This window comes from Pteropus medius, unplaced genomic scaffold (assembly GCF_902729225.1).
Source record: "Pteropus medius unplaced genomic scaffold, Ma_sr-lr_union100, whole genome shotgun sequence".
Taxonomy (NCBI): domain Eukaryota; kingdom Metazoa; phylum Chordata; class Mammalia; order Chiroptera; family Pteropodidae; genus Pteropus; species Pteropus medius.
Window position 1 is genome coordinate 22,166,275 of NW_024349801.1, and position 23,298 is coordinate 22,189,572.

The 23,298-nt window shown below is 34.3% G+C and overlaps 2 protein-coding genes across 4 annotated transcripts in view; one reads left to right on the forward strand and one right to left on the reverse strand.

The window, feature by feature from the left end:
- The window catches only part of GALK2 (galactokinase 2), a 105,488-nt gene extending 97,857 nt beyond the window's left edge, over positions 1–7,631 (reverse strand). Inside the window, exons 1-2 of one of the 2 annotated variants that reach the window (XM_039889085.1) lie at positions 7,359–7,631; positions 4,968–5,041 (exon numbers count right to left, since the gene is read on the reverse strand). Coding sequence is in view for 1 of the 2 variants with exons in the window: in XM_039889083.1 (XP_039745017.1) it covers positions 7,359–7,378 (20 nt within the window). In the remaining variant the exon portion in view is untranslated. The remainder of the gene's footprint in view (positions 1–4,967; positions 5,042–7,358) is intronic. The other variant, XM_039889083.1, reaches the window with a different exon arrangement.
- Positions 7,632–7,717: 86 nt separating this feature from the next.
- COPS2 (COP9 signalosome subunit 2) overlaps positions 7,718–23,298 on the forward strand; it is a 28,741-nt gene continuing 13,160 nt past the window's right edge. For both annotated transcript variants that reach the window (XM_039889086.1, XM_039889087.1), the window contains exons 1-4: positions 7,718–7,860; positions 18,706–18,819; positions 19,501–19,578; positions 23,126–23,251. In XM_039889086.1, the coding sequence (XP_039745020.1) occupies positions 7,807–7,860; positions 18,706–18,819; positions 19,501–19,578; positions 23,126–23,251 (372 nt within the window). In that variant the 5' untranslated portion in view covers positions 7,718–7,806. The remainder of the gene's footprint in view (positions 7,861–18,705; positions 18,820–19,500; positions 19,579–23,125; positions 23,252–23,298) is intronic.

A 23,298-nucleotide genomic window follows, 5' to 3' on the forward strand; every position in this document is an offset into this window, starting at 1 on the left:
AATACCCTCTTCTTGCCCAGTCATAGCAATTATTACACCAGTACTGTTATTACTTGTGTTTTCTTGTCTATATAATCTAGAGCCTTGCTATTCAAAGTGTGGTCCTCAGACCAGCAGCATTGGCATCACCTGGGAACGTATTAGAAATATACAATCTTGGACCCGAACCCAGTAAATCAGATTCTAAAATACAAGCCAAATGTCATTTTAAATTTTCTATAAGTCACTTTTAAATGAGTAGAAATAAGTAAATTCATTTTAATAACATATTTTATACAATATATCCAAAATATCATTTCAAAATATAATCAATATAAAAAAATATTCAGATATTTTACTTTTTCATCTGAACTTTTCAAAATCCAGTGTATTTTGAAATACATTTACAGCACACTTACGGCACATCTCAATTCCAACTAGAAAGATATGCCTGTTGTATTAGGCAGTTTCTATCTAGATTATAAACTCTCTGAAGGCAGAAACTTACTCTGGTTTTACTCTGGTTTTATAAACTCTGGCTCAGTGTCTATTAGGCACTCAAGAAATGTTTAATGAAAGAATACATCAATGAAACTGGATTAGAGTGATTCAGCCACTTACTAACTTTGCAACCCTGGGCAAGTCTGATTTTTTTCCTCCATAAAAGGGAGCTAAAAATACCTACTTCATAGCGTTGTTATAAAAAATTTTAAAAACCATCTAACCTTCCCTGCAGTCATTCTCCATCCCAAAACCTGGTTTGTTGTGTTTATGGCTATCTAAAATTAAATTATTTATTAATATTTATATTTGTTATATCTCTACCACCAGAATTTACATTTTAGGTTTCATCCATTGTTCTATCATTATTCTTTCATTCATTTAACAAATGTTTATTGTGTGCTACTATGTTCTAAGCACTATTCCAAGCATTGGGATATAATGATAAATATAAACAAAAAGTTCTATTACTCTGGCAAATTAAAATTTAACTAAATAAATGAATTGATAAAAAAAATTGGTACAAACTCTCCATATAGTACATATTCCATGAATAAAAACAAACTCTGGTATGTAAAAATTTAGATTAACTTGATTTTGAAATTAGAAGTTTACATTTCAAACTTAAAGTATACACATTGGACTGGACAAATTGCAGATAAACTGCCCCAATTTATAATCTATATTTTGTTTTTTCTTTTTACTTTCTTGACCCAGGAACTAAATATGGTACCAAGGATGTTCAAACTTGACAATACCTTCATCTTATCTTGTCATTACCATCCAATGTTGTCTACCTCAATAAGTAATTATGTTTATTATTTTAAAAAATTCTTTTTTTTTTCCTTTGGAAGGCATTTTAAGGGATCTCAAGTGACTGGCATAATTTAAGAATTTATTTTTCTAGGAAAACAATTGTGATAGTCAAAACAACTTATAACATCTAAGTGTGTTTCATTCTATAGAGAAAAGGAGTTTTTAAAATTTTTTGATTCTCAGATCAATCCATGAAAGTAAATCTAAGCCATAATGCAGTAATAATAGTACTAATAACTCATCCAGAATCCAGAACCCTGAGTCTCAAACTAAGTCCTTAATTAGAGATGGAGATGAAGGCAGGGACAGTAGATTGGAGCAGAGAAAGGATAAGTACAGATTCTAAAAAATGGGCAAAATAGGGGAAAATTATGGTTTAAAATGAGTCAAAAAAGGGAAACAGGAATCTCTAGAATCTGAAGCACATTCTGTTAAATAGCAAAAGTCTGACAGAGTCCAAGATGGAAAGGTGGCATGGGGAATAGCAAAAGGGAATGCAGCTACAGCATTCCTATGTACAAATTGTTCATGTCGATTGCAACTGAAGGCTGTCTTTGCTGTTTTAGTTTACAGGGGAATTGAGGGAGGATTAATGCAAAACACAAAGAACTTACAGATTTCAGTAAAGAAAAGAAATAAAGGTAATTTTGGAATTACAGTACAGTATAATTGTGTCAGCCCCCTGCTTCGCATCTTACTGAAAAGTGGGTTCATTTCATAAAACTAGAGAGGTTTGGTCACCATTTTGGGTGAGAATAAAAACAGTGGGCATTAGAAACACCAAAATGGCAAATAACAATAATAGTGCTAAAATTGTGTGATTGCATTTTTATGAGACATTTTTACAAGGTCAAATTCAGTGTAAGTAATGAAAACTCCTAGCATACCTGATCATCCTCTATTTGCATATTCCTCCTATGGCAATTTTAGAGATGAAAGATATAATTGCTGGGCATTCTGAAGGCTTAGTATGAGTAGCTTGATTAAGTTATAGATTATACATTTATTGAGTACTTTTTAAGTACGATGCATTTACCTACATCATTTTATTTATTCTGAAGAGACTGCGGCAGATTAAAAGAACTAACTAGGCAAAGGCATCAATCTATAAGGTGGAAATAATATATGATATCATGTGAACTGTACTTATCATAACTCCTCTTAGAAAGGAGTGGGTATTAAATGTACATGGAAACAACATTTTGAAAAGCCACTTACATTGGTTGGCAAAATCAAGGGATAGGCTCCAACAACAAGATAGTCACTAATTTGCCTTTTAAGGAAAGAAAATTCCTTCCCTGGGTGAAGTGCTACATGCTACAGCTGAATTGCACAAGACAATGTCGTGCTGTTTAATCCCCATTTAACTTTGGGATCCATTCCTTGCCTTTCCCCATATTCCTGGAGGCTGATCTCTATGGACTGTACCTGAACTCCTTTACCCTTTGGCTTCTGATTGGGGTTGGTCATAGGCAGGATATTTAAGGGCAATGGAACACACACACACACACACACACACACACACACACACACCCCACCACACCTTTGCCATAGTTGTGGCAGTAGCTGTGTTTCTTTATAACCATGGCCGCTGTTAGGAGGTCGATCATCCAGGGCTCCCACTCTTACTGGGCTCTAGTAAAACCACCACCATTCTTCCCTTCACCCCTTCAAGCCTTCAACAGATGGCAATGACTCTCAGCCTGTTGTTAGTCCTTAGATGTTTCACCAACATCACTGGTTCCCTCAATCCCTACACCTATCCCTCTAAATAGTCCTTTCATTAAACTCTTTTTATTTAACTCCCCCACCCTGAGTATATTATGAATTTCCTGTCCAGATATTGACTAATCAAAAGGAGTCCTCCTGTTCTGCCATCATTACATAGTGTTCATCCTTTCTTAATAAATGTAGTAAAAAATATTTTTTTTAAGATTATCAATCTGAAAGGATGCCAAATCATGACCCTGTTTGGGGTAACCATATGTCTCAATCCAGGACAGTGAGGAGTAATGAGTACTAGAATTTACTTCACTACATCACATTTTTATTGAGCATTTCCTATGGGCAAGGCACATGCTGAGTTTCAAGGGATTCAGAAGTAAGTAAGATAGCTGTGTCCTTAAGGAGTTTTCAGTTTAATGAAGAATAAACAAAAATAATCATAATACAGGTTATATAAAATTATCAAAAATATACTTTAAAGAGTCAAATTATGTTGGGAATTAAATGGCCAATTGTTTTTGACAAAGGTGCCAAGATAATTCAATAGGGAAAGGATCATCTTTTAAATAAATAACACTGGAACAATTTGATATCTATATGCAGAAAAAAAATCCTCCATATTTACCTCACACTATATATGAAAATTAAACTTGAAATGGGCCATAGACCTAAATGTAATAGTTAAAACTATATGAAACTTCCAGAATAAAAACTAAGAGAAAATCTTAGTGCCCTTGAGTGTGGCATATATTCTTTAAATACAACACAAAAAGCATAAAAAAACTCTTACAACTCAATGGTAATAAGACAAATAACCCAACCTAAAAGAGGTGAAAGAATTGAAGAGATATTTCACCAAAGATGATGCATGGATCACAAATAAGCACATGAAAAGATGTTCAACATTAGTCATTAAGGAAATGCAAATTAAAACCGCAACGATATACTACTTTAGTCTTGCTCGAGGGCTAAAACCAAAACAATTGACCACTCTAGTATTGGCCAGGATGTGGTTCAACCAGAACTCTTACACAATGCTGATGGATATATAAAATTGCAATACCAGTTATGAAAACAATTTGACAGTTTCTTAAAAAGTTAAACATACACCTACATATGATTCAACCATTCTACTACTAGGTATTTACCTGTATTCACATGGATTGGTGCATAACAATATTACCACAAACTTAGCAGTATAAAGCAATACACATTGATTATCTCACTGTTTCTGTGGTGCAGGAGTCAGGGTGCAGCTTAGCTGGGCCCTCTGCTCTAGGGTCTCACAAAGTCTTATCTGAGGCTTAACTGAGGAAGGATTCATTCCCAAGATCACATGGCTCTAAACAACATTCATTTCCTTGTAGGTTGTCAGACTGAAGGCCAGTCTCTTGTTAGCGGCTGACAGATGCCGCCCTTAGCTACTTGCCACATCATGGCCACTTGCTTTCTGAAAGCCAGCAAGAGAGACAGAGTCTCTCCCAAAAAGATGGGTTTACAACCTTGTATAAGGTAATTATGTATATCGCCTTTGCTCTAACCTTTAGTTAAAAGCAAGTCACATTTATTTGTCAATAATACCTCAGTAAAGCTGAAAAAAAAGAAGCAAGTCACAGATCCTATCCATATTCAGAGGGGAAAGGATTATCCAAGAACATGAGGAATGAGGAGACCACCTTAGTGACTATCCACCACATTACATGAGAGAATTGAAACCTATGTCTGCACAAAAACTTGTATACAAATGTTTTTAGCAGCTTTATTTGTATTAAATAAAAACTGAAAGAAAAAAAAATCTCAACTATCCATCAACAGGTGAATCGATAAACTATAGTATATTCATACAGTGGAATGCTCAGCAATAAACAACCAATTGATACATGCAACATGGATGAATCTCAAAATAATTATACTGAGTTAAAGAAGCCAGGCATAAGATTACATACTGTATGCTCCATTTATATAAAATTTCAGAAAATGTAAACTAATCCATAATGGCAAAAAGTAGATTAGTGATTGCCTGGAAAAAGTGAAGGAAGGAGACGATGGATTACCAGGGGGGCAACAAGAAAACTTCCACAATAATAAATACGTTCATTTTCTTGGTTGTGCTGATGGTTTCTCAATTGTACACATATGTCAAAATTCATCAAATTGTATACACTTTAAGTATGTGTAGTTTAATGTATCTCGATAAAGCTGCTAAATTATACCTCAAAAAAGCTTTTCTGTAAAATGTTTTTTAAAAACATAGAATCCACTTTCCACAAGGACTCCACATCTAATCAATACAGTATTAAAATAAAAATCTGTTTCTTATTTATCATTGAGTGAAACTGATGTCAAGAAAAAGGGAATATAATAATTGCACAAAGTATTAAGGATAGGCTATGTGAATAAGATGACATTTAAATGAACTTTAAAGAACAGAAAAGATTTCTATGTGTAGCAATAGATATAAGGATATTCCCTGCACAGAAATATTAACATGTTTATTCAAAAAACATTCATTAGCACTTGTGTACCCACCCAAGCAGTGTGCAAAGCACTGTGAGGAACTTTTTAACTGCTCTTAGCAAATTTTCAGACCGAGCTTATTAAATTTGGAGATGGCCAAAGATATTATGTTCAAAATTTATCTGCATTTTCCTAATGCTCCTATTCGTTAATTTACTTAAATTAGTGAATTAAAGTAAATTAATAAGTTCATTAATTTACTTAATTCCTTCCCTATTATAGGATAAATTACATTAAAAAGCAGCAAATTCTACTAATTTAATGTAAATCAATGTGCAGTTTTATAAATGCAATCAGTATACATATGATTAATACATAATTTCAAAATTGCTATATTGACTAAAAAGCAAAACTATGTATCTCTAATTACTCTGAGCAAATCAATCTCTTGACTACTTTAAGATTCCATTTTCTCTTTTGAAGAATTACAGATTCCAGGTAAACATGTGACTTATTGTCCAAACTTCTGAGAGTAATGGATGCTGGTGATTATTATTCTGAGACAACAGTACTAAACCAGGGCTGTCCTACTGGGGTGAATGTATCATCACCCCAGTTACAGAGAGATTTAGTTTTGTTTTACAAATAAAAGTTACAAGTAAAGATTCCTGAGCTCTACCGAGACCTAACGAATCAGAATCTCTGGTATGGGATTTGGAAAGTTATAATATAATGAACTGCCATGCTTGGGAAGCCTTGGACTCTAAAGCGATATCATTAAAGGCTCTTCCAATTCTAAAATTCTATGTTTAATAAGGGAATTTTGACTATGTTCTATTAGATGATATCAAACAATGATTAATTTTCTTAGTGTAATGATGTGATTATATAAGAAATGTCCTTATTTTTAAGAGATACACATAGCTGCATTTACAAGTTTCATGATATGTGCATTTTTTTAATTTTAATTTTTTAATTAGAGTTGACAATGCATGTTACTTTCAATTCATTTAGGAAATACATACACCTACATAAATAAAGCTGATAGTGTGTATACACGTTTGCTGGACTATTCTTTCAATTTTTCTGTATGTTTGAAATTTCTCTTAATAAAACATTGGAAGAAAAACTTAGGGAAAAATTTTGTTTATAAGTACAGTATTATTATATCACTTTTAAGAACTATGACAAAAAAAGTCAATACAAGTGATTACTGAAAACTCCAGCCTATACATCCTCTTCTTTGACTTTTTTCTAAGAAAAAATAAAGTGACAAACACATTCATTCACTAAGAACTGTTTAAAATAGTGTTATTTTTGCAACGCTCTAAATGTATCAAAATAATGGCATGCTTAAGTGAATTAAGGTGTATTGGTACACTGAATCAAGGGATTATCATGCAGCCTTTAAAACAATCATTGTCAAGAACCTACCGTACACATTGTCCTATGCTGTTACATAATTAGGTGCAAAAAGAATCCGTTATTACATCTGTACTATAACTATATAAAATTTGTGACAGAACTAAATGCTGTTTGAAAAGTAGTTTTTTCCTTTTATTTAATTTTCTTATTTCAAATTATGCTAATTACTTTGTGCAATAATAATGCGTTTTTTAAAACCAGTCGTTAACTACCTTAATTTGGTCCCAAGGGCAGCAAATGTCAATTTATAATTCATTGAATAACTGAAGACTTTGGGCTCCTCAACTGATTGATGCTTAACTAATTTGGGATATCCATAGAATCGTTTTGCCGACTACAAATATAACAAACATTACGTGTAAACTGCACTGCTGAAAAGGTTTCCAAACATCACAGGTACACCCACTGCAATGTGTGCGCTAAACGCTTATTGGTAATGATAGCATAAATAATACCTGTCGCATAGCACGGGCATGTCAGCCTTTTCTCCGCGAAAGGCTTCTGGTCCTAGACTGCCTCTTACTTTCACCAGAATAAGATGGTTCCAGAGTCCCAGGCAAGGGAGGAGACTGTTCCCTTGCCTAAGAGGCTGGAAACTGCTCTATGTAAGCGCGAGGTTTCCAAGGCCCTTTAGTTGACAACCGCACCACTTGACGATTCCCCAGTTGCTAGGTTTAGTTGCTAAGGCACCAACCGTCTCGCAGGAAGAGAGGGCGGTGCACTCCCTTTTGGCGTCGTAGCGAATCCTCTCGATGCCGAGCGCTTTTGTTCCGGGGAAAAAACATTCAGCTCTCCTAAGCGCGACGGGAAGGCGAGAAGCTGGGAGTGACGTCTCTAAGCCGCGAAGGATTGTGGGAGGAGGTTGTCTCCAATTTCTCCTCCCCCTCCCCCCGCCCGGCCAAGATGTCTGACATGGAGGATGATTTCATGTGCGACGATGAGGAGGACTACGACCTGGTGAGGCGCAAGGGACGGACCTCTGGGGCTAGAGGTTGTGTCTGGCTTTAGGGGCCGGGGCAGGGGCGGCTGCGACTTCTCCCCGTAGAACATGTGCTCCTTCCAGCCGCTCCCGGTGCAGTGACAGGACGGGTTTACCTCCTCCCCCTTCCCGCACCGGCTCGGGCCCCGCTTCTCCAGCATGGGGGATGGGAGGGTAAAGGAGGCAGCGAAGGGGGTCCCTAGCATTGCGCTCCAAGTCTGAGCGCCTCCTGGTTTACATGGACATCCCTGGCCTCTGGCGTCCGCTTCTCGGTGCCGCCTACCTCCCCACCGCGCGAGCCGCCTCTGGGACCGTGCAGTGGTCTAGGCCCTGGCTCTGCCCTTTCGGGCCCAGCATTCCCGGCCCCTCTTATTCACTCTTGAAGTAAGCTTGTGCTAATTGCTGGGAGAATGGTCTGAAAACTGGGGGCCTTCCTGATGCCCCTAGACCTGACGGTGAAACACCGCTTGTGAGTCTCCTGGAAACATAGGTTAGTCTTGTCTGGGGTTCGTTTTGGTTTAAGATGAAGGTGCGGTGGAGAATTCAAAGCAAAGATAGCTCCAAAAAAAGGAGTTGAACTATTTGTTTTGTTTTAAGAGAAAAGCTGGGGAGGAGGTTTTGCTGTTTGTTTGTTTGTTTGTTTGTTTTTGGTGGGGGGAGAGGGAAATAAGTGGATTGACCCCAGTGGCTTTTTTCTTGACTTAGAAATTTCCCAGTATTCAAAGTGAAAAATATCAACAGTGTAGAAATATACGAATTCAGGTAGCTGAGTGGTGATTTTTAAATATTCAAGGTTTCATTTATGAACGGATTTACAAGTTTTTAAAGAATTCACTAACATTTCAGGTTGTTATACAAAAATATTATCTTTGTGGGAACTAAGAAAAATTATCGGGACCAAGAATTAACGTCAATTTTGTTCTTTTGGGGCGTTATTGTGCATGGTTCATGTATGTCATAGTGATGCTGTAGTATCGTAAAGTTTTGAAGTTAGTGCTTAGGGAAGTCTGGCTCTTATATTTTAAGTGCCAGAGATTCTCAAGGTATTAATAATCTTTTTGTAATTAGTGTAAAACTTCTTTTTAAAGTCATTTCCAATTAATATTTCCGTTTTAAAAGAAAGCACTTCTTCAAAAGGGAGAAGGAAGTGCTTATTATTACCTGAAAGTCATGGTAGAGGTTTTGATAATTCCTACAGTTAGATGTAGGGTTTTGCTAGTAGTTACGATTTCTGCCTTCCATTTTAGTTTGTGCAAACCAAACCAGTTGTAGGCAGTGCCTTCAGTTCATTAAGAATGTGTTACTTGTGATATGTTTTTTTATTTATTACATGCTTTATATTACAGGTACTTTTGTAACTATAGGAGTGTTCCTTTTAAATGTTTGTATTTTTAGCTTGTTTTTCAATATTTCTGCTTATCTCTTTATTAAGCAATAGTTTACTAAATACATACATGACTTAACACTATGGTTAACTTAAAGGTCATCATTAAGAATGTAATGTAAGAATGAATGGCAATGAGAATTATTGTCCCATGAAGTACTCAATTTTTTGCAAGAATTTTAATTAAACATACATCGTTTAACTTGACTATGTTTCTCCAGCCTTTTAGGGCCTACACTATATACAATATAAAGCTCAACATATAGTTTTCCTTTTTTTTAAATTCATTAACCAAAAAAAGTAAGATTTTACACTACTACATAACTAAATGAAAAAATTTCACCCAGCATTTTGTTAAATAGTTGTCCTCCCCATATCTTTCTTACGTAGATACCATTCTGGATTTTCAATCAGATATCAAGAAGTGAAAGCTTTTATGCTCCATTTACTAATAGTTAAACTCTTTGGGTGGCATAAAATTTATTTAGTAATTTAATTTTTACTTTCCTAGTTAATTTCCATAAATGATTATATATTAAAAAGAAAAAAGATTAAGAGGTTGGTTTCCCATTTTATGCTTACATGTTGCCAAAAGAGAGGTTTTGGGTTGTCTTTTGTTTGGTTTTGTTTTGTTTTTTGGTTAATAGTTATTTGCCTGGGTCTTTGTTTGTTCTTGGTGTTTAAAGAGTCTACAGAATTGACTTGCCGTTCTAGGGAAACCTCACTTTTTTGTTAAAAAATATTTGTTGGAAATTTGCCATCACTTCGTTTTAGTCAAAATGTTAACTAAAGCCATGAGGATTTCCGACCACAAATATATTCAGCATATCTTTTATAGGTTGTCTATTGATAAATTTTAATACCCTAAATTACAGATTGTTCTTACCCAGTCTACTGAAAATAGGTAATTAGGCTACCATTGGGAAAAGTAAAAATCTGTTTCTAAAACTATCCTGTTTTAATCCAAGAAAGTAATAATGACTTGTGCCCAAAGTCTATTAAAAAAGAAGAAACAAACATAAAAGAAATTTAATGTTCTTGAGCTCTTTGAAGATCTTTTTGATTTTTGTTAGAGGCAGAAGCAGGCATTTTCTAAGCATAGGAATTGATGTGGCCGTGAATGGAGAAGTAGGAGATGGTCCTGGTAGATGTCTTTTAATACAGTGCTAATTTTACAGTCATAGATTATTTGCTGATCTAAGAATATTAAATAACTGTAGTGCTATTCATTAAGTTAATAAGGCCATTGATAAGTTAATTGTAATTCCACAATCCAGTCATTTTAATATGAAGTTGCTTAGTATTTCTAATCTTTTTAGAAAGAATTTTAAATGGATTGACTTCATACCAAAAGTTATTCTTTAATAGATCCTGTGATAGGTAGGGCATTGTATATTTGCATTGAAATGTATTGTAAGGGGGAAAAAATTGTCAGAAAGGTAGATTAATTCCACTTGGTTAAATATATTTTCAATCTGTGAGCCTCATTATATTCCCCTAGTCAAGCTCATAATTGTGATTAGTTAATGAATGTTCACTAATGTTTTTCTTGATTTAATATATAATAGTTTTAATACCCTAATTCTTTTTTACCTACTTTTTTTTTTAAGAGGCAAGAGATGTCTTAGCTGTAGGAAGTCTTATAGAATCTCTATCACCATTTTAACAAGATCACACAAATGATGGCTTGAACTTTAGTTTCTCATGTTATAAAGAACCTTTGAACATGGTTTAGCAAATTAAAAAGTAACACTAACTTCCATTTTTAAAAAATATTTTTAATTCATGTGAACAGAATCTATAATATCATTTGAGAAAGAAGTGATAGATTAATATAGGACAAGGGCAGAAATAGCTTTAGGGATTTGTGTGTTTAAAGGTTTCATTTGTCATCGATTGTGCCTATAAGGAGCTAGGAGGTTATAGATTATTTTCCTCTGAGATTGTTGCCCTATTAATTTACTACTTAACAGACAAAATGTTGGGGATCTTTAAGAATAGATTTCCAAACAGTATACAATTTATAAGTCTGGGCCAGTGTTTTCTATGCTGGCACACACATTTGGAATTCTGTATGTAGTCTTCATGAAGATGAAATTTGATTTTGCGGTTGAGGCTTTTAAAAGAAACGTTTTTAATTGTAAATAATTGGAAACAACCCCAAATTATCAATAGTAAGAGAATACTAATAGTATTAATACTAATGAGGTAAGGAGAGATAAATTATGGTATGTATATTCATGTAATGGAATGTTATATCAGCATTTCAAACCAGGCTTCTAAAGAATTTTCAACAATATGAAAAACTTTTGATAAACTATATTGATCAGAACTCTTGGATAAGGAACAGGAATACATGTTAAACTAGTTTAAACTAAAAAGAGCATATATTGGCTCACATCACCAAGAAGTATAAGTATAGCTGGATTCATAGGCTCAGATGATAATGCTGCATCTTTTTCTGTGTCTCTCTTTCTGGGCTGCTTTCCTCTCTTTGTTGGCTTAATTGCCTTTACATTATGTCACAAGATGTAATTTGGCATCTTCCTAGGGTTATAACCCCAAAGACAAGAAGGTGCTCTAACAGAGAAATCCTAGAAGGACTTTTATTGACCTGCACAGCTTAGGTCTGTGTGGCCTTCTGTGAATCACTCTCTCTGAGAAAGGAGATGAATTGCTTGCCTTCCTCTGTGGGAGGGACACTGTAATTGAAAACCCTCACCTGGGATGGGAAGGATTAGTTACTAATGCTGTGCGTAGAGTGAATGCATATCCACTTTAAATGTAATTTGTGTTACAGTTTTATTGGGTGGGAATAAAATTTATTTTGTCAAGTGGGAAAAATATAGAAAAATTGTCTGGAAAGTCTGAAAAGTGTCAGAATAATTAAAATTTGTTTATTTCTTGCAAACCTTTCACAGTAAAACTTATATTACTTTTATTGCTGGGAAGAGAGGGGGCAGGTTACAGGGTGCAAATGATAAACAAAAATCTCACTTTGATCTTGGGAGACCAAAAGTGATTTTGTCTTTGCTCAGGATTTTTTAGAGTTTTCCTCTTATAGAATTGTCTTTGAAACCTGAAGCATCTAGCTTTTTAAAATAAGGAATACATACACATGATTCAAAAGTATAAAAATCAACTTTCCATTTTTGTTCCCCGTTTGCCCAGTTCCTGTTTTTTCCCATAGGTAACCAACCAAATATACATTTGTCCCCTTACTCATTTTTTTAAACAAGATGTAGCATTATATATAGTGTTCTACACTTTCCTTTTTAATTCACCTTAGAAATTATTTCATATAAGTATCTAAACAGCTTACTTCTTTTTATAACTGTATTGATTATGTAGATATGCCATACTTTGTTTAACCAGTTTTCTATTGATAAGAATTTGGCCTGTAGTTTTTTTGCTGTTATAAACAATGTGCAGCTTTTTTTTTTTTTTAATTTCAGTTGTAGCCAGGTTTTGTTCTTTTTGTAGGTGTCAAAAATTATATTCAAAGTCAGGTTTGATAAATAAGTGGGCTATCAAACAAATGATGCTGATTTTGGTTGGAAATATCTGACTAATAAGTTTGTCTTCTTGAGAATTTCAGAACTGTTAACTTAATAATACATGTCAGTATAATTGGAATAATTTTACTACCTCTTAGTTATATTTCAGAGAAAAGTATTAGTTTGGAATATAATATTCAGTGCATTTTCAAAAAGACCTGCTATATTATGTCATAAGAGTACCCTGTATAATGAAATTAGAGATGTTCAAACAAGGATAACCTAAATAAAAAGTAATGGGAGACAACTCTTATGTGCAAAGAATAAAATAAATTTAAGGCTTTTCACACCTAACTTAAATTTGTAAATTATGAATACACAGCAGAGTGAATTTATAATTATTCTATCTCAAATACGTAAACATCAGCGGGAATTAAAAACTTTTCGTAGGGTTCCACCCACACATTTGACAAGAGAAATTAAAGCATCGAATATAGAGTGACTTAACCTAATGTACACAAAAATTAGTGGGGGAGTCAAAATTAGAGCCCAAATCTAATGACTTTTATGATGTCTCATTAGAAAATTTAATTTGAAGACTGAAAGTTTAGAACAAATATAAGAATATTGTAATTTGCACCAAAGATGACGAATTAGGACCCATTAACTTGAGTGAAATTTTTAAAGTTTTGATAACTTTATGAATGGCTAAATCACAAATGGCTACGTAAGACTTGGATTATATCGAGTCCTTAAGAATAATAGGACATTCCCCTTTATCTCTTTGCGTGCCAACATCTGGTACAGTTGTCTGGCCATGGTCAAGGCTTGGGAAACATTGTTAATAGTGAGTTTTCCTAGAGCACATTTCTTAAGACTTCCGTTGGCAACAGACACAGGAGTAAGTAGAAGAATTGTGTAACTGACCCTGTTCAGCCGGGACTACATTCTGACATAGAGTCAAAATTGTCCCCTGACTATTATGTGTTGTGTTATTTTGGAACATTCACCCACTTTTCATTTCAATTAAGCTAATACTGGGCATTTTATAATATGCCAGGCTCTGGGGATACCAAGATGAATAAGAGAAAGTTCCTGCTTTTGAGAAATTCATTGCAGGGCAGGTGAGGGGAAATAGGAACAACATACTACACACAAGGCTCTGTGTTAGAGACATGCATGTCAGCTTGACTAAAGAGAAAATTTATTTTGCTTAGAAGAGTTGGAGAAATAATTACAAGATAAGCCTTGAGAAATACATTTTCCAAGAGTGTTAGGGCAAAGGAGCATCATAGGGGAAAAGTGGAAAGTTTGTTAAAAGGAATGGTGGTTTAGAATGCCTAGCAGAGAGAATAGTTTATGCCAAAGCAGAAGTTTTAAATTGCATGACATGTTTGGGAAAAGAAAAATAGATTTGGGTGGTGTGGATGGATCACAGATTGCTTTGGGAAGATATCAGGACATCAGTTGTTATATAACTAAGTTGGAACTATTGCGAACTTCATTTTTTTATATATATACATCTTTAAGTACTTGTGTCTTTTTCATATATTGTGAAATTTTTTGTTAAGGCATTTTTAACATTGTCTAAAATTTCAGATTCTCTTTTAAAAAAACATTTCATTTAAATTTTATAAATTATGGTTCCTATTCATCTGACATAAAGGAATTCCATTTAATACTTTTTTATATTCCCTATTCTGACTAATGGCACTGTAGTCATTAGAGATAGTTGTATTTTTCTTTATTGTGTTCCCATGTTGTGGGTTCTTTTTATTTTACATTCTTAACATCACTCGATATCTTCTGAATTAATTCTGTCCCCTTTCTTGCTCCATAGTCTACTGCTTGGAAATAGGCCGTCATCATCTATTGAGCAGACTGTGGTTAAGAGTATCCAGTGGGCTACTTCATTGCTCCCAGAGTTCTCTTCCTAAAACTCAAATCTCATTATTTCCCTGTAAAATCTTTTAACGGCTCTCCATTTGATCTAAATTTCTTCTATAGTCTTGTTCCCAGTTTACCTTTCATTGACTCATTACACACAGCCTGTGCTTCAGCCAAATCAAACTATTCATGATTATTCCAAATATGCAATGCCATTTCAAGCTTCCATGCCTTTGCACACATTAATTGCTATGTTTCAGATGCCCTTCCCTATCCCTGGCAACTTATTCATGCTTTTAGAGCTAGTTTGGGTAACTTTTCCTTCCTCTAACTCACTCAAGTGTAGTTGATTACTCCTATTTGAGCTGCCACTGTACCTGGTGTGTCTGTTATTGCTTTTATTGTTATATTGCTGTTTTATTTTGCATATCTGTCTCTGTCCATGAGTAACTAGAAGGGAAAGACTTAATTTGCATTTGTTTGAGCAGCACTTAATTGCTGGTATACACTTAAGATCATTATCGTTAAATATAAATAATAGATATCTAAACAATTATTCTAAAGACTTTAAAATATTGTTTAAAAATCATTGCAGTGTAATAAATGAAGAATGGTTTGCTGTAGTACACAGCTTGTATTGGTGATGTGACTCACTGAGCTGCAGACAGGTTAATGATATCATGGAGGCTGGTTCAAACCATATGAACCTGGTGTTGCAGACCACAACCAAGGTACTGCCTAATTATAAGAAAGCTAATCAGTAGCATATCAGTTGTGCCAATCTCATATATTTATAAATTTAAGCAATGACATTTGAGTTGGATCGCAATTATGCCAAAAGTATTATACATTCCACCTCTTAATCCATATAATACGAAAAACCAAAAAAAAAGATTCACAAAATGCTGAAGGCTAGATTAAGTCTTATCTCAGTCATTGTGATTTTGGGGAGTTCTAACATCTAAAGTTTGGAAATATTAATCTGGAGCCAGCCAGGTCCCCGAAGTTGCAGGTAGCCAGTCTTGGTACTATATAAGAGGCAGTCAGTGATTGAATGACAAGGCACTGTGCTAGACATGATAGGAAATGTAATGGTTCCAGCCTTCAGCGGTGGTATAATTAGTTTGGTAATTTCCGGGTAATTGAAATTAACCTTTTTAATTCCTAAAATATTATTTTCAGTTTTCCCTTTGTTGGCAGCTCCACATCCTACTACTGAAGAAAGACCCATTTGAGACCCCTGTAGTAGAGGTCTCACAGCATCCCTGGCTTCACTTTTCCTTGCTCTCTAGCTTAACAATAGATCGTCACCAGCGGCTTGATCCATAGCTTAGATTGTCCCCTGTCATAGAAAGTTGCCCTGAAACTTATGATTAATACCTTTATGTTTACTGACTACAATCCTTTTGGTCTAGCATTCTTTCCAGACTACTCCCATCTTTGTTCCTGGGTTGCTAATGCCACTCGAGGACCACATTGTCAGAGGAATGGCTCCGTGAAGCATAACAGACCCCCCAGAACTTCCACGTAGCTCCTAGAATAATGGCCAGATTTTTCCGTAAATACCCTAGCCAGACTGAGAAGGCAGGGCAGTTTTTGAAGGTGTTAACCTACTGCCTTCTTATATCACTGGTGCTCTGACAATAAACGCTTATTGTAAATAGCCCAACTTCTGTGTCAGTCTATTGGCTGAGTGTCACAGGCAGCATGAGCCCAGGACTCATTTGTCCTCCAGTTACACTACCATCATGTGTACCTTCCAGCTTCTACTTCCCTCTTTTCATATCCTGGCCTAGTTTTTTCTAATCCGTTATGGGATAAGACACCAAAAATAAATGGGCTTTGAATAAGAGTCCAGATTCTTAGACTTTGGAATAGATATAAATAAAAAAAAGTCTTAACTTCCAGATTTAGAGGGCACTTTGAAAATTTGGATTGCAGAAAAGTCATTTTCTGGTTGAGCTAGCCATTCTTGTATATTATTGAACAATTAACTCGAGCAGAAATGATTTCTGAAGGTGTAGAGTAGGTATTAATAGCAGTCATTCTTTACTATAAGTTTTCCCTGAGGAGTTGACACTTAAGCTATAATGATATGCAATAGTTAACCAGATGAAAAGAGATGGAAAGAGAAGGGAATGGCATATAAAGGTGGGAGAGGCCAGAGTGGCTGCAGCAAAATGAATAAGGAGGAGTTTGATAGGAGATACAGTTGGATACATAGTAGAGAGTCAAATTTTGATAATTTTTAACTTGATTTTTAAAGCAATGGGAAGCCATTTTTGAGATTTTACATATTATGAAGGTTATTCTGGCTGCTTACCATGAGAAGATTGGAACTTAAAGGTTGAAGGGGAGAATAGGAAAGCTATTATTATAGTCTGTGGAGAGATGAAAGTGGCTTGGTAGGCTAGGGTAGTGGCAGAGAGAGGGGGAGAAAATGGATAGATTTGAGATTTATGTTGAAGGGTGGAATCAATAAGAACTTTTTATGTTCCAACAATATGACTGCTTTTAGTTCTTCAGTTACCTCCTGTTGTGCTGTTTTGTATCTCCTGTTCTCTATCTACTCTTCCATTTTGTCTAGCAGGCAAACTCATTTTTTCCTTTATAACATAGCTCAGCGTAATTTGATGTACAGTTGACTTTTCATTCTTTATTAATTGTTTTTCAGTTTGATCAGTTTCATTGTAGTCAAACCTAGGTTACAGGATTAAGAAGCGAATGAGTGATTATGAAATTTAATCACTGCCCAGAATTTGATCTTATCCCTAAGAGAAGTGTTCCAAAGGATTTTCATATGTTAAACATAACTGAATTCCCAAACTTAAATCTGTGATAACCAAATACCAATGCTTCATGTCCTTACACTAGAAAATAATTATCCTCTAGAGGGCGCACATTACAAAGCCACTGTGGTCAGATAAAATGGTTTTATGCTAACATTAAACGTCTCCCTCCTTTTATGGGTCACTGGAAAAATTCATCTTGTGTTTATGTATTTTTGAGCTTTCCTACACTACCCTCAGTATGCCTCCTTTCGTTTTTGTGCCTTTATGAAACATTACATAATTTTCCATAAATATCTCTTTAAAAATGTATTCAATAAATTCCATAAATATCTCTAAAAATGTATTAAACTAATTGAAATAACTCTAAAATACTGTTCTTGTCTTTTTGTGTTTACTTTCAGGTACTATCCTTAATCTAACTTAAACTTGCCCTTTGTAATGACCTGTAGCTTAAGGAAATCTTGTATCTTCCTAAAATAATTTTCATTATACTAATTCATGTGTATTTTATAATTCTCATCATTAAATTGAATACCTGGGAACTGTTTCAAACTCCTGTTTACACCACTCCACAAAATAGTTACTCCAATTTTCCTTTCTGCGTTATTATTTCAGTACTAGGAACTGAATTTATGTCATGAAGTCACATAAAATTATATTATTTTAAAAAATTTTTGATTCGTTATAAAGCTAGTTAAAGTACAATAATATAACTGAACAGCTATCGAGTAATATGGAATGCACATAAGGCACATATTCTTATTATCTTATATTTAGCATACCCTACTTTGCCATATATAATAGATTATCATTCTAAGTATTTGGAATGTGTTAGAATAATGGAATTTAGAATTAAGGAGTAGAGAGAATAAGATTATGGAACTAAAGATGAATAATTAGCATTTATGTAATTAACATTTATATAGATTTTTCTCAGATTCCATGACCAACAAAAGGTCATTTACAGAATTGAGAGTTATTAATGAATATTGTTTCTTTGCTTTTTGTTTTTGTTTTGGTTCTATGGAAACTGTAGTTTTAATATGAAAAAATAATTCTATATTATCCACTTGATTTTGCCTTTTCCTTTTGTTTTTTAAATAATGGTTAAATATCTGGGGCATTTTATCTATATATTCAACGTTGTTTTGTATAAATGTATGATTTTTTTCCCTCTTACGGTATTCACTATTTACAATGCAATGTGTGGGTTTCTTTTCCCTTTTTTTTTTCATTTTAATAATCTTTCTCTCCAACACACAGGAATACTCTGAAGATAGTAACTCCGAGCCAAATGTGGATTTGGAAAATCAGTACTATAATTCTAAAGCACTAAAAGAAGATGACCCAAAAGCAGCATTAAGCAGTTTCCAAAAGGTTTATTTATTTATTTTTTTCTGGTTGATTCTGTTCTTCAAGTTTTTTTTTGTTTGTTTGTTTTTTGTAATGTCTTAGATCGAATAAGTTCAAAGTGATTTTATCTCAGAAATGTGTGTTAGAGACTTAGTGATAATCCTGTAAAATAAGTTTGCATTATGTAGCACAAGCAAATATTTCTAAAGGGCTATCCTATTGTTTTTTTTTTCCAGTCAAGCTATCTATAAGACAGGGCCATTGTCCTGAAGAGCTAGTATGGCTCTGGCAGAAGGAGAACCAACATGATGGTCAATAGGTATTATCCCTGCAATCTTGTGCTTTTGGGAACAGATCACACAGGTGTGGTTTCACTATTAAATAGTGTGATTTCTTGACTACTTATATACTTTTGAGTTATTCTTACCAACAGATTATTCAGAGAGAAAAAAAGTATTTCTAGGACTGTATAATAATCAAAAGTAGTTCTTAATGTTTTGATGAAGGAACTTCAAAATAAGCTTACGTAGCCTTAAGTGTTTTAAGACTTATTTTCTTTTTTTTACGCTTTTTAAAAATGGCATTGAGAAATGGTGGAATTCATAGGGAAATACTTTTTATGCATATAATGTAAAATAGAAAACAGACATTGAGTGTTACTAGAAAATAACAGTATTAAATTAAACTAAAAATCTCTTCTTTTAGGTATTGGAACTTGAAGGTGAAAAAGGAGAATGGGGATTTAAAGCACTGAAACAAATGATTAAGATTAACTTCAAGTTGGTAAGATTCGTTTTGAGAGGAGTTAAACTAATAAATAAATTCTGTAGGTAAAAACTTCATGGCAATGAAATATCATTATATATATCTGCTGCCCTAAAATAACTCTTGATATGTTTCCATATTTAGCCTACTTTTTATTTGCGATTACAGAAATACCGAGTAAGAGAATTCTGCATAGCCTACAAAGTTTTTGTTTTGTTGTTCAGAGTTTTTTTTTTTTAAAGAAAACTGATCCTTTAGAAACATGGACAGTATTTGGTTGCATTATTAATAAAGTGACTTTTCCACAGACTATTTGAGTTTATTTTGGAGTTTTAAATTTTTACTTTTTTATTACAAAGAGTTACTCTTCACTGATTAGAGCCAAAACCTTAGCATTATTCTTGACTCTTTGTCTCTCATCCCACAATAATCCATTAGTAAATCCAGGTAGCTTTCTATCTCTTGAGAATATATCCAGTATCTGACTGCTCCTCAGCATTTCTGCCTTTTCTACTCTGGTTCAAGCCAACATCATCTCTTACCTGGATTATTTCACTAGCTTCCTAATTGGTCTCCTTATTTCTATTCTGGCCCTACTTTAGTCTGTTCTCTATAACCAGCTGAATGATCCTTTTAAAATATAAGTCAGATTATGTCATTCCTTTACTCCAAATCTTCTGATGGTCACCTCAATAAAATCCAAATCCTTAGTATGGCCTATAATGCCTTATGTCAGCTCACCCTTTGCTACCTTTCTGATCTTGTTTTCTATTCTCTCCCTTACTGGCCTCCTTAATATTCCTCATGTCATCCCAAGCACACTCCTACATATGTGCTTATAATTACTGTTTTCTCTGCCTTAAATGCTCCTCTCAGGTCACCATATGACTCTTTTCCTTATTTTGATCAGGTCTCTGTTAAGATGTCAACATCTATCAGGATGGCATTTCCCTGACCACCGCTATATAAAATAGCATCTTTCTCATCATTACTTACTTTCATCTTACCCTGCTGTTTTCTGTTTTTTACATGTATTATCACTTGATCTGTTTACTTATTTGTTGCCTTTCTGCCACCCCTGCCCCACTCATCTTCATAGATTATGAGTTCCATGAAAGCAGGACTTCATTTTATTCACTGTTGTATTCCTAGCATCAATAATAGTGGCTGGCATTCAGTAAATACTGAAATTTTTTTTCAAATGAACTCATAGATAAGCTGGAATTGTTATGACATTGTACTCCTAGAATTGCCACTCTTTAATAGTGCAAGGGAAAAGTGGAGAGAAAAAGAAACAGTTAGTAAATGAGAGGACTAGGTACAGACATTAATCTTAAGATCACTAAGGGCAGAGGAACTTGTGAGAAAAGGATAAAGTGGAACTTAGATTAGCAGAGAGAAGCATTTGTCTCTATGGCAAATGGAAGGATAGCTGATAATCTGTTACCATTTTCTTTTTCCCTGTCTCTGTGTTTACCATATATCTCCTCTCTCTCTCTCTCTCTATTAGCTTCTTCATCCCTTCTATCTGAAATTGAACTCCCTGAATTGACTAGTGCCTTTTTCTAGTTAACTTCCACTAATCTTGCATCCTGCTCTTCTTGTACTCATTCTGGCATCCTCACACACTTTCAATAGGAGGGGCCCTCCATGACATCTGCAAAAACTATCCACAAAGTGTTTTAGCTCGTTTCTTCCCCCCAAAATATCAGGACTATTCAAACATGCCGAATGTTATTAAGTATATTGTATATTGCATTTAAAAATAGTTAAAGAAGGAAAAATATCTATGTTGCATTTACCCTTTCAAGTTCTACTCCTCTGATATTTTCAAAGTATCTCTGTGTTGCACAAAGCCCCTGTGGTTTCTTTTCATGTATTTTATGTGAAAATGTTAAACACAAATATTGACTATATTTAAATTAATAACTTAGAGGGTTATGGAAGAAGTATCAGATGTCTCAAGGGACAGAGATTTTGATTTAACAATTATAGTGGCCTTAGGGACCCAATGTTCAATGTTCGGCTCTTAAGATTCTATGATAATACCAAGAGACCCTATAGAAATCTGCTGTCTTAACATACTGAATGGTTTAGTTTTTGAGCCCATTTAAACATGTGCTACCCACAAGACTTGATTTTACCATTTTACCTTGAGCTAACATAGGAAGAAAGGAGAAGGATTATTTGTATTGTATGTTATGTTTCCTACCTTCCTCCTCACATTTTATTTGCTCTATAGCATCTGTGCATAAGTTGTGGTTTACAAGAGTAATTTAAGCTTCCATTTCTTCCCCCCCGCTCATTTTCTAGTTTGTTTGTAGTAGGACCCATGTTGCCGTGCAGTGGTTTTGGGCAGTAAAAAGTTGTAAGGGTTCATTATCATTTGCTCTGCATGTTCACCACTGTAGATAAAACCAATTTACTTAATCTTTTCTAAGTTTTAATTACAGTAACATAATTTTTGAAAAGTGAGCTTTAAAGTTATTATAGCATGAGGAAACAAATTCAAAACAATCTTTTTGTTAAAATCCTATGTCAGTATCAAGATACAGTCTCAAAGTTAAAATAGTCATATTTCTGGTTTTCCTTTTGCCATAAGATAAGTTCTGTAACTTGGGTTTTAGCAGCTTACTGAAAGAATGTTACCGATTATTTACCATCACATGGTACTGGCAAACTTGAAAACAAAAGTAGTATGATATATATTGCCTTTTCCATTGTTCAGTCCATTTTTTCCCACCTACCCCTACTACTGTTTTCTTTTTTTCTAATTCATTTCTTGCTAAGAAGATTTCAGAGTCTTCCCATGTTTTCTTTTTCCATTCCTCATGCTGTATCCCAGAGGAGGACATAGTTATCAGCAGGAAAATGAACAGTATCATTGGTTTATACTTCACTCTAAAAAACACACATTCTATTAGTGAAGAAAAAAGACATTATATCTTCCAGTGCTCTCTCTTCTCTGGTTAAAATTAGAGAACCCAGTAAAAAGAGGGACTAACAGCAGTTGGAGATGATGGGGACTAAGTGCAGGTTTTATACGATTACACTCATTTGATTTTCATGATGTACTTTGAGAGATGATAGACCCTTCCTCCACCAAAATACTTAAGTACTGGATATTTCACTAGGAGTCCTTTATTTCCTCAGATATTTTGTATTTCTTGGAATAATGACAGTATTACAAATAATTCTGCAAGGAATAACAATATTAGCTACATCTGTTTTTGAGTAGTGCCTTAGATGGGAGGACTTTTGATAGTAGGATGAGTACCTGGGCTTGAGATTCTTTCACTTCACAGCTTAATGCAGAGCCAGCCAATAAATACTAGGGAGACTAAAAACATGTAACTATTATTAGAAAGCTTGGGGAGAGAATATAGCTGATACATGCATAACTGGGACCCAAGCTATTTGAAAAGTTGAATTAATTTATGTTTTTTAGTCTATGAATATTTTAGTAGTTTTTATGATTTAAATAAATATGTTGTACAGTCTTAATCATATGTACATATTTTGTTGCATAAATAAGTATCTAATAATGCCTTTTTTCCCATCACAGACAAATTTTCCAGAAATGATGAACAGATATAAACAACTATTGACCTATATTCGGAGTGCAGTCACAAGAAATTATTCTGAAAAATCCATTAATTCTATTCTTGATTATATTTCCACTTCTAAACAGGTTAGATTCTGTTTTTACCTTTTGGTACTTATCATTGCGTTTATTAT